This window comes from Oncorhynchus clarkii, chromosome 13 (genome assembly GCF_045791955.1).
Source record: "Oncorhynchus clarkii lewisi isolate Uvic-CL-2024 chromosome 13, UVic_Ocla_1.0, whole genome shotgun sequence".
NCBI classification, from domain to species: Eukaryota; Metazoa; Chordata; class Actinopteri; order Salmoniformes; family Salmonidae; genus Oncorhynchus; species Oncorhynchus clarkii.
Window position 1 is genome coordinate 31,004,282 of NC_092159.1, and position 18,661 is coordinate 31,022,942.

General features: G+C 43.0%; 1 protein-coding gene across 1 annotated transcript; it reads right to left on the reverse strand.

The window, feature by feature from the left end:
* Positions 1–523: 523 nt before the first annotated feature.
* Positions 524–9,886, reverse strand: LOC139423541 (TOG array regulator of axonemal microtubules protein 2-like). The gene is made up of 9 exons (XM_071175138.1): positions 9,746–9,886; positions 9,010–9,561; positions 8,309–8,570; positions 7,829–7,952; positions 7,530–7,635; positions 7,140–7,375; positions 3,874–4,032; positions 2,699–2,830; positions 524–2,377 (listed from the first exon to the last, which is right to left on the reverse strand). Exons 1-9 carry the CDS (start codon positions 9,884–9,886, stop codon positions 2,368–2,370), a joined length of 1,722 nt encoding a protein of 573 aa, XP_071031239.1. The 3' UTR covers positions 524–2,367.
* Positions 9,887–18,661: the final 8,775 nt, after the last annotated feature.

The following is an 18,661-nucleotide window of genomic DNA, read 5'->3' on the forward strand; positions in this document are numbered from 1 at the left end:
TAGTGAAGCCTGTAGAGCTGTTTATACCATGTCCGTGTGAAAAGTAGGGAAATAGCTAAGGAAGCTGACAGATACATGTTACATTTCTATACTGACTGTAATTGGGGCAAAACTAGTATCTACTGTTTGATAACTTTTGGCTGCTCTAATGGTATACTTTCGCTCTAACTGGCGAAAATGAGCCAAGTTCATTTACTTCTTTTGAAATGGGGGGGGTCTACAAAACATTTTCACATACAACAGCTGTTAGACACTGCTACCTAACAGATAGCTAGAGGCTTGAGCTGAACTGGCTGTGGTAGCTACTAGCTAGCTAGCTGGTTCATTCACTTCAGACAGAACTCCTGTCGAGAGGGGATGAAACACTAGCTAACATTACATGTCAGTTATACTACTACAGTGCCTTGCGAAAGTATTCGGCCCCCTTGAACTTTGCGACCTTTTGCCACATTTCAGGCTTCAAACATAAAGATATAAAACTGTATTTTTTTGTGAAGAATCAACAACAAGTGGGACACAATCATGAAGTGGAACGACATTTATTGGATATTTCAAACTTTTTTAACAAATCAAAAACTGAAAAATTGGGCGTGCAAAATTATTCAGCCCCCTTAAGTTAATACTTTGTAGCGCCACCTTTTGCTGCGATTACAGCTGTAAGTTGCTTGGGGTATGTCTCTATCAGTTTTGCACATTGAGAGACTGAAATTTTTTCCCATTCCTCCTTGCAAAACAGCTCGAGCTCAGTGAGGTTGGATGGAGAGCATTTGTGAACAGCAGTTTTCAGTTCTTTCCACAGATTCTCGATTGGATTCAGGTCTGGACTTTGACTTGGCCATTCTAACACCTGGATATGTTTATTTTTGAACCATTCCATTGTAGATTTTGCTTTATGTTTTGGATCATTGTCTTGTTGGAAGACAAATCTCCGTCCCAGTCTCAGGTCTTTTGCAGACTCCATCAGGTTTTCTTCCAGAATGGTCCTGTATTTGGCTCCATCCATCTTCCCATCAATTTTAACCATCTTCCCTGTCCCTGCTGAAGAAAAGCAGGCCCAAACCATGATGCTGCCACCACCATGTTTGACAGTGGGGATGGTGTGTTCAGGGTGATGAGCTGTGTTGCTTTTACGCCAAACATAACGTTTTGCATTGTTGCCAAAAAGTTCAATTTTGGTTTCATCTGACCAGAGCAACTCCAGATATAACAGACTAACCCTAGCCCCCCGACACAAACTACTGCAGCATATATACTGGAGGCTGAGACAGGAGGGGTCAGGAGACACTGTGGCCCCGTCTGATGATACCCCCGGACAGGGCCAAACAGGCAGGATATAACCCTACCCACTTTTCCAAAGCACAGCCCCCACACCACTAGAGGGATATCTTCAACCACCAACTTACCATCCTGAGACAAGGCCGAGTATAGCCCACAAAGATCTCCGCCACGGCACAACCCAAGGTGTGGCGCCAACCCAGACAGGAAGATCACGTCAGTGACTCAACCCACTCAAGTGACGCACCCCTCTTAGGGACGGCATGGAAGAGCACCAGTAAGAAAATTGATATAAAACATCCCCACAACATTTTTTTAAATGCTCACGAATTTCTACAAAATATGCACAAATGTATGTAAAACATGGCTACAAATTATGAAACGAGCTCACGAATTGTAAAACGTCCACGTACTGTAATATACATCCACAATACTTTTAGGTTTGGATGTTATGATGATATTCCCTGGAGGTCGGGGCCCACAGGGCAGGTGTCCTGCGTGCCCATTCGGTAATCTGGCCCTGATCATCAAGTTAAACCTCAGGTATTGTTGTTACACATCCTCACACTGTCTTGGAGGATAAAACTGAGACTGTAGCCAGCTTCCATTTCACCTAATTTTATTGTCCAAAGAATGTTCTCATAGTCCAGAGGTATTGGATGAAAATCCACAATGTTGGTGCCATACAGGAGCACTGACCAATCTGCCTCCAAAAGAGGACTGCTGGTTTTGAGGATGGTGTGGAGGTCAGTGGTTGATGATCTGAGCACCCCCTGAGATGGTGAGTATGGTTTCAGTAGACCACTATTGAGCTGGTAAATCAGATAGGAGCTTCGAGGAAAGGTAATTTAGTGCTTTGAATGTGGTTCATATTGTCTTATAGTGGATTTAGGACTTGGACAAGGAGTCAATGCAGTTTAAAGATGCATTTACATGGGGGTTTGGATGAGTGTCAAATTTCTTAGAATGAGTGAAAATCTTGGAGTTTGGGGACAGGGGGGACGGGGGGGGACGGGGGGACGGGGGGGTAATAGTCGAGTTGGGAAATGTGCAAATATTTAAATAAAAATATATAGTCAAATTGGGGATTATTCAGATATTCCTGTTGAAAAAGAGAATAGAAAAAAAGATATCATCTTACAGTATATTCAATTCATCCCATTGGGACAAAACTGGTCGAATAAACATTGTTTCCACCTAATTTCAACAACAAAATAATCTATGTGATGACTGTGAATCAACATGGAAAACACAATTAGATTTTGTTCACCCAACTTTTAACCAACATTTTTTGGTTGATTTCACATTTTGGTTGAGTTCAAAACTAGACATTGAACTGAGGTCTGTGCCCAGTGGGATTGGATTTCTGTAATCATATCAACTCATTTGTCACACTTCTTCTAATCATCCAGAGAGAATGTACCTTTCTTTGAGGTTAACCTTTGAGATGACCTCCCTCAAGGATTCTCGCTCTTTCCTCGGAGCGAATTTGTCCCACATTTGAGCAAAGTCGCCATTGGTGGCCACGTTTCTCAAGATATTGCGACCATGATGCCTGTGGACAAAGATATTAATTTCATCTTAAACGTGCAACATATCAAATAATTTCTGATGTCTGTGATTAAAAACAGTACTCAATTGATGGCAACCTGAGAGAAATTATACGAGGAAGAATTTGCAAGAGGGCCGGTTTGAGTAATGCACCGCATTACCTGATCTACAAATCATTTCAACTATCTAACAACTGGGTATTAACCGTTCGTTATTATGAAAATCTTAGCGAATCTGCACAGCGCTTGGCCCAGGCCGACCATTGTGATCAAGTAGGGTTGTCTTCATTAGGCACCAAACAGAAGGAAGGAAACTGAATCAGGTACTGACTATTTGGACTCATTTACATTTTTTATTTTTACCCCAATTTCGTAGTATCCAATTGGTAGTTACAATCTTGTCCCATCGCTGCAACTCCTGTAAGGACTCTGGAGAGGCGAAGGTCGAGAGCCGTGCGTCCTCCGAAACACAACCCAGCCAAGACGCACTGCTTCTTGACCCAATGCCCGCTTAACCTGGAAGCCAGCTGCACCAATGTGTCGGAGGAAACACCATACACCTGGCGACCATGTCAGCGTGCATTGCACCCCGCCCACCACAGGAGGTCGCTAGTTGCCGATGGTATAGGAACATCCCTGACGGCCTTTGGCTTCGGCTAAGCTTTTGGCTTTTTAACTTTCAAACCAACATGAGTGCCTGGACTTGGATTTTCCTATGCCATGTAGCACTTATTTGGGTTTATAATTTTTCCTTTTTGTTATCAATTACTATTCCCCTTCAAGAGAACCTGTGGTTGTTTTGGAATAGCTAATATCCGCAATTCAATCCATGACACCCTTTAGTATAGATGCTGTAGACATCCGACAATGTGGCTTTTAAAGGCAATTTCAATTTGTATTCGTGGTAAACGCTGCAGATGTTGACTCAAGAGTAAATTACCTGTAACAGCTGCATTGTTAGCGATCTAGTGCTATAGCGAGCCATGGATTGAACCCCGGACTTAACTGTTATGTTGAAGCAAGCTACTTTACAGGAGGTACTTCCCACCTGACTTCCTGTGCAGGGTCCACAGCCAGTTTACTGACAGCAATCAAGAAACGGTCGGTGAGGTCTTTCTTCCCCGACAGGAGACGAGCCGTCCCCATGACCTCAGCCAGTCTCTCCAGGTGCTGAGCAGTGCAGCTCCTCACCGCAGCATTACGGTGGCTGAGGAAGGAAAAACAGAGCACATCAGTTACATGTCATAGAGATACATGAGTTAGGAGACAAATGATAATGGATTGTATTGATGAAGTCTCATCGATGAATGAAAATGTTTGTTAAGACTTTATACACTGCTCAAAAAAATAAAGGGAACACTTAAACAACACAATGTAACTCCAAGTCAATCACACTTCTGTGAAATCAAACTGTTCACTTAGGAAGCAACACTGATTGACAATACATTTCACATGCTGTTGTGCATTATCGATGTCACTTGTTAAATCCACTTCAATCAGTATAAATGAAGGGGTGGTGACAGGTTAAATAAGGATTTTTAAGTATTGAGACAATATGGACAATATTTAAGTGCCTTTGAACAAGGAGCTAGAGTCATTCTGTTATATCCGGTGTAATTTTCCTGTCTTATCTGGTGTCCTGTGTGATCTTATATATGCTCCCTCTAATTCTCCCATCTCTCTCTCCCCTCTTGGAGGACCTGAGCCCTAGGACCATGTCTCAGGACTATCTGGCCTGACGACTCCTGGCTGTCCCCGTCCCTAGTCCACCTGGTCGTGCTGCTGACCCTGTTTCTGCTGTTCTGCCTGCGGCCATAGAACCCTGACTTGTTCACCAGACCCCCCCGCCCCCTGTTTGGTATACTCAGTGTATATTGCCAGTACTAAAGAATTTAATCCCTATTCGAATCAAATGTGAGAACATTCTTGCCTTTTTTGATCAAATCATTAATACGAGTCGATTTCCATAATTCAAAAATATAGATTGCTTGCATATTCGCCTTCACATAGGCCACATGTTCATTATATATGTTAATTTTAATACTTATTTACAATGACGGCCTAGGAACAGCCTTGTTCAGGGGCAGAACGACAGTCATCCTGAGTAATATTCATTTCATTTCCACGCTATATCACACAATATTTTACATATAGCAGGTTTTTAAAGGACCAAAGAGTGAGATCTGCTTTGCGTTTTCATTTTTGGCATTGAAAATATATTGCGATACTGGTATTGTCCCGGCCCTAATACTAATTTTCAATCTGTCACTGCCGCAGCAGTTGACCGCATCAAGCCTGAATGACCTACGACCTGTTGCACTCACCCCCACGATCATGAAGTGCTTCGAAAGACTGGTTTTGGTCTACCTTAAGTCCTGCCTCCCTCCAACACTGGATCCCCACCAGTTTGCCTACCGACCGAACAGGTCTGCAGAGGACGCCATCTCCACAGCTTTACACTCTTCCCTGACAAAAGCAACACCTATGTGAGAATGCTGTTCATAGACTTTAGCTCAGCATTCAATACGGCCATTCCCTCTAGGCTGGTCACCAAACTCCATGACCTAGGGATCAGCCCCTCACTCTGTAACTGGACTTTGGACTTCCTGACCAACAGACCCCATTCTGTCAGGTTAGGCAACTTCACCACCTCAACCCTGAACCTGAACACAGTATCAACACCATTGTTGGTTCACAGATGACACCACAGTGGTAGGTCTGATTGGTGACAATGACGAGTCAGCCTACAGGGAGGTGGTCAAGCACCTGGCTGCATGGTGCGCTGACAACAACCTGGCCCTCAATACAAAGAAAACCAAGGAGCTCATTGTGGATTACAGGAAGTCTAAAAGCTGCAGCCACGCCACAGTTTTCATTGATGTGTGTGCCCAGCTTCAAATTCCTGGGTGTCTACATCTCCAATGACCTCTCCTGGACCCTCAACATGTCAACCCTGGTCAAAAAGGCACAGCAGCGCCTGTACTTTTTGAGGAGGCTGAAGAAGGCCTGCCTGTCTCCCAAGATCCTGTTGAACTTTTCCCACTGCACGGTTGAGAGCAATCTGACTAACTGCGCCACAGTGTGGTTTAGCGGGTGCTCCGTGGCCGACTGGAAGGCCCTGCAACGGGTGGTGAAAACCACCCAGCACATCACTGGTGCCCAGCTCCCTGCCATCGTAGACCTCCAGCACAAGCGGCATCATCAGGGACCCTTCACATCCATGCCACAAACGGTTTGCCCTCCTACCATCAGGCAGGCAGTACAGGTCTCTACATTCCCACACTAGCAGGCTCAAGAACAGTTTCTTTCCAGCTACTGTAAACCTGCTGAACTCTGTGGCACGGCACTAGCCATATCCACCCGCCCACATCTTAGTACTGCCTCTCAGGGACCTTGTTGCACTACTCTCTTTGCACTCTTCGCAGTACTACTGGACTCTGACATTGCTTTGCAAAATCTGATTAAGGACATAATTTAGTTGTACATGTCAACCTCGGTAACCTCATTGCTGCTTTCCCTGCATTTCAGTTGCATGCCTCCTTGCACTTGCCATTTGCCTTCATTGCACATTTATACATCCCACTTAATAACATACTTTGTACTTAATTGTTTTACTTGTACATTTTTTTTGCACTCTTTTATTTGCACTTCTGGTCAGATGCTAACTGCATTTCGTTGTACTGTACTTGTGCTTGTTCAATGACAATAAAGTTGAATCTAATCTAATGTGTGGTATTGTCACACTCTGACCATAGTTTGCGTTGTTTGTTTCTATGTTTTGGTTGGTCAGGGTGTGATATGAGTGGGCATTCTATGTTGTATGTCTAGTTTATTTGTTTCGATGTGTTTGGCCTGATATGGTTCTCAATCAGAGGCAGGTGTTAGTCGTTGTCTCTGATTGGGAACCATATTTAGGTCACCTGTTTTGTATTGTGGGGTGTGGGTGATTGTTCCTGTTGCCAGTGTTCCTGTTCACGGTACGCGACTGTTTCGTCTTCGTTCATTTTGTCAGTTTATTGTTTTTTGTTCGTTGTTCAAGTATTCTATTAAAACGGATAATCATCACGCTGCATTTTGGTCCTCCTCTCTTTCGCCCGACGAAGAACGTTACAGGTATGCCTAAGTGAGCAGTGACCCTTTTACACCAGAAAGTTCACTACATATCAATTATTTTATTGTATTGTCACATCATGGATATTTGGAGTGAATCCTAACTTCCACTCGAGTCAAACTTTCAATGTGAGACAAAGTGAACATTTGTGGAAGTCCGGATCTACCCTTAGTGAGTGTTAATTGACCCCTCTCCCTCTTTACCTCAGCCCACCGACCAGCAGGGAATTCATGACACGGGTAGGGGTGCAGCTCTGCACCATATGACCCAGGGCAAAGTTGGCGCCCTGCCGGATGAAGGTGTTGGCCTCGCTGGCTTTGTGCAGAAGCACGCGTGCTGTCCCCTCCACCTCACTGTCCATGGCCCTCTGGAGGTGAACGTACATGTCACCCAGTGTGGCCATGGCAGCACAGGACACTGCAGAGCGCAGGTTCTTCACCTGAATCATCATTATAACACACACAGGACCAGCTATTAATGTTGAGCAGTACAACACACGAACATCCGAAACATGACACAATAATTTGACTTGTTCTCCAAATGTAGCAGATTTGTGCAGATGAATGAATAGGGCAGTGAATGAATACAGCTACCTCATTTATAATGGCAAGGCAGATATCATGGAGTTTAGGCATCAGTATGTCCATGTGGTTCTGAGCCATCACACGGAGAGAGGTCAAGCCCTCGATCTTCTTCTCCCTGCAATTCAGTGAAAGAAACGTAAGCAATTTCCACAACATTTTCCGAAAACATAATGATGTTAATCGTTTAGGACTCTGATCTCTTAATTTCAGAAGTTTCTACGCTCTGTAGCTCAAATCTATATTTCCAAGGACACTACACTGCTTCCTTTAGCCTAGCTCCATTGGTCTCGTCTACAGTGAATGCTCACCAGTCATCAGAGGCAGAGTGGAGCAGCTTGAAGGTCTTAGTCAGGGCCTGCTCTGGGTTGGACAGGGGCTGCAATCTGGCCTGGTTCTTTATTTGGCCCTTTGGCTCACTGGCTGCCTTCTTGTCTATGGGTTGACAGCAGACATTTATCTCTATGAACTGTATGTATTCATTTATGTATTTACCAATTTCCATATCTGTTTGTAGCTTTAAACACTAGAACATCTTAGTTCATTATGATATCATATAATTTTGAATTTAGCACAATTTTTTTTGGTGCTCACCCTGCACAGAAGCAGGGTCCAATTAGCCTTGAGTAAAAGTTCTCACTGTGAAACAGGCAAAGCAAGTGTAGAAAAATGTCTTAGCCCTGGGCTAAAGCCATTTGTATCCCTTCCCTTCCTACTGTCTTTCTGTCACTCTACCTAGCTTCATCTCCCTGTCTAATTTATATTAGTGTGAGTACATTAAAGGGACTGACCTGAGTCGGTGGCAGCCTTTGGCAGGCTAAGGAACCTTATAGGCCGAGGCAGTTTGCTCCTGGGCTTGGTAGGAGGGGGAGCAGGCCTGGGTGGGCTGTCACACGACTTGACCGGGGTCCCGACATCCAAGTACTCACGGAGCTCCGCAGGGGTGTTCATATCCACTGAGCTCAGGCTTCCCGGAGAGCTGGTGGCAATTTCCCCCATGGACATGGCCGAGCCCAAACTTCTCCTGCCCATGGCCTTCATCTCATGTACCACCTTTGGCGTAGACCAGAAAAGAATGCTCCCATCATAGAAATACATATAGAACTAGTATGTACATAAACTAATACACAGAGAGATCCTGTATTCTAGGATAGATTCTATCATGCTGTCAAAGAGTATCCTTTCTAACCTGTATCCCCGCACACTGACTCGGTACCGATACCCCCTATTTATAGCCTTGTTATTGTTATGTCATTGTGTTACTTTAATTATTATTTTTTACTTTAGTTTATTTGGTAAATATTTAACTCTTCTTGAACTGCACTGTTGGTTTCACGGTAAGGTCTACACTTGTTGTGTTCGGCGCATGTGACAAAGAAAGTTTGATTTGATTTTAAGACATGGAACCACTATCTGTTTTGGCAATTTATCAGTCCAAGTAATTCTGAACTGCAAATTTTCACATTTACAATAAATTCAAAGTCCATCTTACCTTACAGCCCTCCTCCTTCAGATGAGCCTCGATGTCCCTCACCTCCTCCATCAGGTCGATGGGTCTGTTGTTGTCAGCATAGCCCTGGTCCGACTGGACTTTCAGGGCTTTGACTCCCTGCCTGCCCTTCTTCTTCTTGCCTCTCTTGGAGGGAGCTGCAGTGGGCGGGACAGGAACAGGCCACACGCTACTGCTGCTGAATGACGTATTTACCTGGATGGACTCCAGAGAGTGAGATCCGGGTCGAACTTGGGCTCCGTCCACCCCTACCACGTTCCTCAGTGGGGCCAGAGCTATGTGTTCAAGCCTTCGTGGCAAAGGCCTCGGTGGAGCTTTCGGCTGCGGAATACACTGAATAGAGGGGGCAAAGTGGTGCGCGAAGGTGCTGCCAACCCCGATGAGAGCAGTCCGGACATAATTCTCATGGATAGCACTTATCTTTCTTTGCTTTACTTCCATGGCCTCTCTCTCAGCTCTCTGCATCTGCAGAAGTCTGGCATCACTGATGAAGCCACGATGGCCCTCTGGGATTGGGTATCTCTCCTGATAGCCCTGGATCACAATGGGACAGTATGAAATGAATAGCAGAAGTGAAGTAGGCAAAATAGTTTCTAAAGTGTGTCATAAGCTTTTAAGCTAAAGATTTTATGGATGTAGGTCTACTGTATGTCTATGAAACCACAAAATAAACACAGTGATATTTTTGAAAAATGTTTGAAAAACTGATGAGCCTTACAAAAGTTGAAAACTTGTTCTGGTCATCCTGTTGGTTTAAAGCCATGTTTTTCTTCCTCAAGTTTTCAATGACGCTCCTCATCTGAGAGTTCTCCTTCTGGAGTTTGTCAAACTCACTTGATTTTCTTCCTCGATGAGCCATTGATGATAAATATTAACACTCTCAAAATAAGAACTTAACCTATCTCTGTAATAGATCTATCATGAAATGAGTGGAAATGAAATGTTGCTTGTCAGATGGAACCAGCAATGATATCATGACAAGGATTCCATTACATTGTGATGTCATAATGGGGTCTGTTGACAGTGCTGAGCACATCAGCACATGGTGAACATTCATGAAAGCTTTTTGATTCCCATATAAAATCATAAATGTGGTGAATTTGTAAATACTATATATATATATATATATAAACTCAGCAAAAAAAGAAGTGTCCCTTTTTTGGGACCCTGTCTTTCAAAGATAATTCATAAAATACCAAGTAACTTCACAGATCTTCATTGTAAAGGGTTTAAACACTGTTTCCTATGTTTCCCACGCACAATCCCTCCATCAGTGCTCAGACTGTCCGCAATTGGCTGAGAGAGGCTGGACTGAGGGTTTGTAGGCCTGTTGTCTGGTGAGGACTTGCCTTACATCACCGGCAACAGCGTCGCCTATGGGCACAAACCCACCGTCGCTGGACCAGACAGGACTGCCAAACAGTGCTCTTCACTGACGAGTCGCGGTTTTGTCTCATCAGGGTTGATGGTCGGATTTAGGTTTATCGTCGAAGGAATGAGCGTTACACTGAGGCCTGTACTCTGGAGCAGGATCAATTTGGAGGTGGAGGGTCCGTCACAGTCTGGGGCGGTGTGTCACAGCATCATCAGACTGAGCTTGTTGTCATTGCAGGCAGTCACAACGCTGTGTATTACAGGAAAGACATCCTCCTCCCTCACATGGTACACTTCCTGCAGGCTCATCCTGACATGACCCTCCAGCATGACAATGCCACCAGCCATACTGCTCATTCTGTGCATGATTTCCAGTGTTCTGCCATGGTCAGCGAAGAGCCCGGATCTCAATCCCATTGAGCAAATCTAGGACCTGTTGGATCGGAGGGTGAGAGCTAGGGCCATTCCCCCCAGAAATGTCCGGGAACTTGAAGGTGCCTTGGTGGAAGTGTGGGGTAAAATGTTACAGCAAGAACTGGCAAATCTGGTGCAGTCCATGAGGAGATGCACTGCAGTACTTAATGCAGTTGGTGGCCACACCAGATACTGACTGTTACAGTGCCTTGCGAAAGTATTCGGCCCCCTTAAACTTTGCGACCTTTTGCCACATTTCAGGCTTCAAACATAAAGATATAAAACTGTATTTTTTTGTGAAGAATCAACAACAAGTGGGACACAATCATGAAGTGGAACGACATTTATTGGATATTTCAAACTTTTTTTACAACAGTATCTCGGACCTGCCTGGTGTGTTCCTTGTTCTTCATGATGCTCTCTGCGCTTTTGACGGACCTCTGAGACTATCACAGTGCAGGTGCATTTATACGGAGACTTGATTACACACAGGTGGATTGTATTTATCATCATTAGTCATTTAGGTCAACATTGGATCATTCAGAGATCCTCACTGAACTTCTGGAGAGAGTTTGCTGCACTGAAAGTAAAGGGGCTGAATAATTTTGCACGCCCAATTTTTCAGTTTTTGATTTGTTAAAAAGGTTTGAAATATCCAATAAATGTCATTCCACTTCATGATTGTGTCCCACATGCTGTTGATTCTTCACAAAAAAATACAGTTTTATATCTTTATGTTTGAAGCCTGAAATGTGGCAAAAGGTCGCAAAGTTCAAGGGGGCCGGATACTTTCGCAAGGCACTGTATATATTAGGCTATCAATGAGTATGGCTAAGCTATTCTTCATAGTGCCAGTGAACATTTTGGAAATGGCAAGTTCATTTTCTCATCAGTAAACACAGTCAAGTGCAAATGCAGTTCAGCAGCTCAAATCAGCAGAATGTGGGGAATTGTTATTAGGAAGGACGTCTACCATGGATGGATCGCTAAAATAAGGATTATGATCACACTTCATCAATGTAAATATTATGGGGAGACTATACGTTTAGCAGCCACGCACAAGTTATCAGTGTAGCCTATTATTGTCTAGACATGATGTTGAAATAACTTCACACCTAGAATAAAAACCACATGTTTTTAGAATAATTACAAAACCAACGTCTCTAGTAATATCCGTCCGAATACGGATATAATATGGCAAAGAATAGGCTTTTCAGAGTAGAGTGGCGCAGCGGTCTATGGCACTGCATCTCAGTGATAAAGGGGTCACTACAGATCCTGGTTCAATTCTAGGCTGTATCACAACCGGCCGTGATTGGGAGTCCCATAGGGTGGCGCACAATTGGCCCTGCGTCGTCTGGGTTAGGGTTTGGCCGGGGTAGGTTGTCATTGTAAATAAGTGTTCTTAATATTAATTATTATATTATTACAATTATTAATAATAATATTAAAGGTTAAATACTATTCTAGTTCCTACACATCACCCTCTTTCTATATTCAAACAAAAAAAGGCCCTTTATAGGCAAATGGGAAGCATCATGCTCATGTTAGTCCTCTAGAATGCAAATGTCGTCTTCCTAGTAGGACTACAATAATGAGAAGGCGTGTATGTGTGTGCGCATCCGTTTCTTGTGATTGGAGTCGAAAGGAGTCGACTCTTGTTCAACTCCGACTCATGTGGAATCGCGTCTTGCTCGACTCCTTTCGACTCCAATCACAGGAGTCGGAGTCGACTCCAATAATCCTGGAGTTATGCACCAGTACTCACAGGCACAAAAATGACTCAGTCATGTTACCACAGTAACATCCCGCCCTTGAAGGGGCACGTGAATATTAAAAGAAGAATGTTCAAAGGAAAAATGTCATGAAATTAAACAATATATCATATTACTTCTTACTGGTAATACATTTATTGTTTTAGAAACATTGCAAAGCATGCTCATCCATTTTTTTGTTGGTGTTATTTTTGTGGGGAAACTTTATTTTGGCTGGTAAAATATCTGAGTGGTTGGTAGATTTGAAAAATGTTGTTGAATATGTTTATTAACACTTCTACATGAATGTGGATGCTACCATGATTATGGATAATCCTGAATGAAATGTGAATAATGATGACAGAGAAAGTTATAGATGCACAAATATCATAACCTCCCCTGTAATTGTAATGGTGAGAGATTAGCATGTCTTGATGGTATGATATAAAATGCTAACCTCCCCTGGTATTGTAATGGTGAGAGGTTAGCATGTCTTGGGGGTATGATATTTGTGCGTCTGTAACTTTCTCACTTATCATCTGTAATGGGAGCATCCACATTAATTTAGAAGTGTTTAGAAACATATCATATTCTTATTTACAATAAAATTGACGCTAAAATTACACAATACATTATTTACCATTCACTTCGATTGGGCACAACATAATCTGAAACACAACTAAAACAAACATCAAATGCATCCAACATATTTGTAGAGTCATAAGCTTGATGTAGTCATTGCATGCTATGTATGTGGGACCAAATACTTAACTTTTTACTACATTAATACACATACAAGTGAATTTGTCTCAATACTTGTGTCCCCTTAAAATGGTTGGACTATGTACAACAAGGGCTGTCATTTGTAAACAGTTCCCCTAGTCTGCACTTTAACTTCATAGTCATTGTTTGATTTCAAGTACAGAGCCAAAAGATGAAAAAATGATTCACTGTCATAATAATTACGGAGTGCACTGTATTTCATATCATAGGGCTAATAGTACTCTAGAGCTCTTTTTACTTGCACACAATATAGCTAGCTGCCCCTAGGGGTCCACCACCCTGCAGTGCCCCAACCCAACACATCCCACTCAGCTTTAGGGTCTTAGTGAAGCATTCATTATTGGTTTCAGGTGTGTTAGGCCAATGCCAGAGTGACAACCAACAGTACGGGAGGGTCAGGACTGAGCAGCATAGCAGCTAGGGATTGCCTAAATAGGTATCTCCACTGACGTGGGCATCTTTTCAATAGGCATCCAGACCTTATGAAAGTTGCCCAAGTATACCCGTAATCTTGTAATAAATCAAATCTAGTGATACATAACTCAACATTTCTGCCATCCATTGTGACATTGTGGGAGGATAACAAACATTCCATTAATGGCGATGCATTTCTTAGCCACTATAAAGGCTAGGTTACACAATTTCTTCTGATAACAGTCTCCAGTATCAACATTTCCAAGCAAACAAAAACAGGGAGAAGGGAGAATCTGTAGACATGCTGAGATAAAAGAACATGCCAGAATTCAGCCAGCCTTCACAAGAATGTAACATATTGAAATATATTCCCTTTTGTGTTTTACTCCTGCAGCAGAGGAACTACATTTCTGAGTGCATGATATTCAGTTTCACTGGCATAAAGTACGTTCTATGGATGGTCTTGTACTGCAGTGATTGACGTGCAAGATTATATGAACATGACTGGGCATTCAAACATATCTGTATCCATCATCATCAGTAGTGTCCCCCAGGTCTTAATCACATTTTTGTTTTACATGTTGTGTGTCACCGGGAAAAGCCTATCAACCCTTGAAACAGTTTGGAAATCAACTTTAGAGGTTTATTAGACTGCCTTAAAATAGTTTCATTCTTTGACGCTTCTGGCTTGTCCAGTGTTTGCTACACAGATAGAATAAAGTGTTGCATATGCAAAAGTTCACCTCAGTGCCGTGACAGACTGGTCTTTCCTGGCTGCCTGACCCTGCTGAGACCCCTCTCTTTATCCAAGAAGAGAATCAATATTTCAATTATTGAAATTATCATTATTCACAAATCCCAGTCTGTGGTCTACCCATCACCGCAAGATGGAACTTTGTATTCATTCACTGATTGTTAAAATATACTGCAAAATTGACCTGTGCTCCGAGACTGGTCTTCACTGGCTGGCTGACCCTGCTGGGACATCTGTCACCATCTGATCCTGCTAAGACATTATGAGCATAGTGTTGTGTACTGAATGCACTGAATTGTGTAGTGAAGCCTGTAGAGCTGTTTATACCATGTCCGTGTGAAAAGTAGGGAAATAGCTAAGGAAGCTGACAGATACATGTTACATTTCTATACTGACTGTAATTGGGGCAAAACTAGTATCTACTGTTAGATAACTTTTGGCTGCTCTAATGGTATATCAACTGGCGAAAATGAGCCAAGTTCATTTACTTCTGTTGAAATGGGGGGGGGGGGGGTCTACAAAACATTTTCACATACAACAGCTGTTAGACACTGCTACCTAACAGATAGCTAGAGGCTTGAGCTGAACTGGCTGTGGTAGCTACTAGCTAGCTAGCTGGTTCATTCACTTCAGACAGAACTCCTGTCGAGAGGGGATGAAACACTAGCTAACATTACATGTCACTATACTATTAGCTCAGCACTGGGAATAAATACTTTTTTCTATTAAGCCAAACAGTAATTCCCCCCAGTCCCCAGTGAAAGTTGAGCCCCTACTCAGAGCATGTGCTGACCAACTGGCAAGTGCCTTCACTGACAACACATTCAACCTCTCCCTGACCGAGTCTGTAATACCTACAGTACATGTTTCAAGCAGACCACCATAGTCCCTGTGCCCAAGGTAACCTCCCTAAATTACTACCGACTGTACTGACGATGAAAATAAAACCTAATATAACTCAAACCGAAAGCATTAAAGTGGTCCTATGGACAGATGCTCCAATCTCCACTATGGAGCTTTGCAGCTTCTTCAGGGTTATCTTTGGTCTCTTAGTTGCCTCTCTCTATGTTGTCGCTCATTCAGCCGACAGAAACTTTAAACCGGTTTTCCCCATTAAGCAACGAGTCGGAGTCAGAGGCCGAGCCTTCTCTTGTCTCTACTCCTCCCGTTACGGGGTCTGAGACGCCGAAGCCTCCCACCATTAGCTCTGACAAATTGAAAACTCTAGTCATTGGCGACTCCATTACCCACAGTATTAGACTTAAAACGAATCATCCAGCGATCATACACTGTTTACCAGGGGGCAGGGCTACCGACGTTAAGGTTAATCTGAAGATGGTGCTGGCTAAAGCTAAAACTGGCGAGTGTAGAGAGTATGGAGATATTGTTATCCACGTCGGCACCAACGATGTTAGGATGAAACAGTCAGAGATCACCAAGCGCAACATAGCTTCAGCGTGTAAATCAGCTAGAAAGATGTGTCGGCATCGAGTAATTGTCTCTGGCCCCGTTCCCAGTTAGGGGGAGTGATGAGCTCTACAGCAGAGTCTCACAACTCAATCGCTGGTTGAAAACTGTTTTCTGCCCCTCCCAAATGATAGAATTTGTAGATAATTGGCCCTCTTTCTGGGACTCACCCACAAACAGGACCAAGCCTGACCTGCTGAGGAGTGACAGACACCATCCTAGCTGGAGGGGTGCTCTCATCTTATCTACCAACATAGACAGGGCTCTAACTCCTCTTGCTCCACAATGAAATAGGGTGCAGGCCAGGCAGCAGGCTGTTAGCCAGCCTGCCAGCATAGTGGAGTCTGCCACTAGCACAGTCAGTGTAGTCAGCTCAGTTATCCCCATTGAGACTGTGTCTGTGCCTCGACCTAAGTTGGGCAAAAATAAACATGGCGATGTTCGCTTTAGCAATCTCACTAGGATAAAGACCTCCTCCATTCCTGTCATTATTGAAAGAGATAGTGATACCCCTCATCTCAAAATAGGGCTACTTAATGTTAGATCCCTTACTTCAAAGGCAATTATAGTCAATGAACTAATCACTGATCATAATCTTGATGTGATTGTCCTGACTGAAACATGGCTTAAGCCTGATGAATTGACTGTGTTAAATGAGGCCTCACCTCTTGGCTACACTAGTGACCATATCCTCCGTGCATCCCGCAAAGGCGGAGGTGTTGCTAACATTTACGATAGCAAATTTCAATTTACAAAAACAAAAAATTACGTTTTCGTCTTTTGAGCTTCTAGTCATGAAATCTATGCAGCCTACTCAATCACTTTTTATAGCTACTGTTTACAGGCATCCTGGGCCATATACAGCGTTCCTCATTGAGTTCCCTGAATTCCTATCGGACCTTGTAGTCATAACAGATAATATTCTAATTTTTGGTGACTTTAATATTCACATGGAAAAGTCCACAGACCCACTCCAAAAGGCTTTCGGAGCCATCATCGACTCAGTGGGTTTTGTCCAACATGTCTCTTAACCTACTCACTGTCACAGTCATACTCTGAATCTAGTTTTGTCCCATGGAATAAATGTTGTGGATCTTAATGTTTTTCCTCATAATCCTGGACTAGCTGACCACCATTTTATTACGTTTGCAATTGCAACAAATAATCTGCTCAGACCCCAACCAAGAAACATCAAAAGTCATGCTATAAATTCACAGACAACACAAAGATTCCTTGATGTCCTTCCAGACTCCCTCTGTCTGCCCAAGGATGTCAGAGGACAAAAATCAGTTAACCACCTAACTGAGGAACTCAATTTAACATTGCGCAATACCCTAGATGCAGTTGCACCCCTAAAAACTAAAAACATTTCTCATAAGAAACTAGCTCCCTGGTATACAGAAAATACCCGAGCTCTGAAGCAAGCTTCCAGAAAATTGAAACGGAAATGGTGCCACACCAAACTGTAAGTCTTCCGACTAGCTTGGAAAGACAGTACCGTGCAGTATCGAAGAGCCCTTACTGCTGCTCGATCATCCTATTTTTCCAACTTAATTGAGGAAAATAAGAACAATCCGAAATTCCTTTTTGATACTGTCGCAAAGCTACCTAAAAAGCAGCATTCCCCAAGAGAGGATGACTTTCACTTCAGCAGTAATAAATTCATGAACTTCTTTGAGGAAAATATCATGATTATTAGAAAGCAAATTACAGACTCCTCTTAAAATCTGCGTATTCCTTCAAAGCTCGGTTGTCTGCACAACTCTGCCAGGACCTAGGATCAAGAGAGAGACTCAAGTGTTTTAGTACTATATCTCTTGACACAATGATGAAAATAATCATGGCCTCAAAACCTTCAAGCTGCATACTGGACCCTATTCCAACTAAACTACTGAAAGAGCTGCTTCCTGTGCTTGGCCCTCTTATGTTGAACATAATAAACGGCTCTCTATCCACCGGATGTGTACCAATCTCACTAAAAGTGGCAGTAATAAAGCCTCTCTTGAAAAAGCCAAACCTTGACCCAGAAAATATAAAAAACTATCGGCCTATATTCCTCTCAAAATGTTTTGAAAAGGCTGTTGCGCAGCAACTCACTGCCTTCCTGAAGACAAACAATGTATACGAAATGCTTCAGTCTGGTTTTAGACCCCATCATAGCACTGAGACTGCACTTGTGAAGGTGGTAAATGACCTTTTAATGGCATCAGACCGAGGCTCTGCATCTGTCCTTGTGCTCCTAGACCTTATTAGTGCTGCTTTTGACACCATCAATTATTTTGGATAGATTGGAAACCCAAATTGGTCTACACGGACAAGTTCTGGCCTGGTTTAGATCTTATCTGTCGGAAAGATATCAGTTTGTCTCTGTGAATGGTTTGTCCTCTGACAAATCAACTGTTCATTTCGGTGTTCCTCAAGGTTCAGTTTTAGGACCACTATTGTTTTCACTATGTATTTTACCTCTTGGGGATGTCATTCGAAAACATAATGTTAACTTTCACTTCTATGCGGATGACACACAGCTTTACATTTCAATGAAACATGGTGAAGCCCCAAAATTGCCCTCGCTAGAAGCCTGTGCAAACTTTCTACTTTTCAACTCGGACAAAACAGAGATGCTTGTTCTAAGTCCCAAGAAACAAAGAGATCTTCTGTTGAATCTGACTATTAA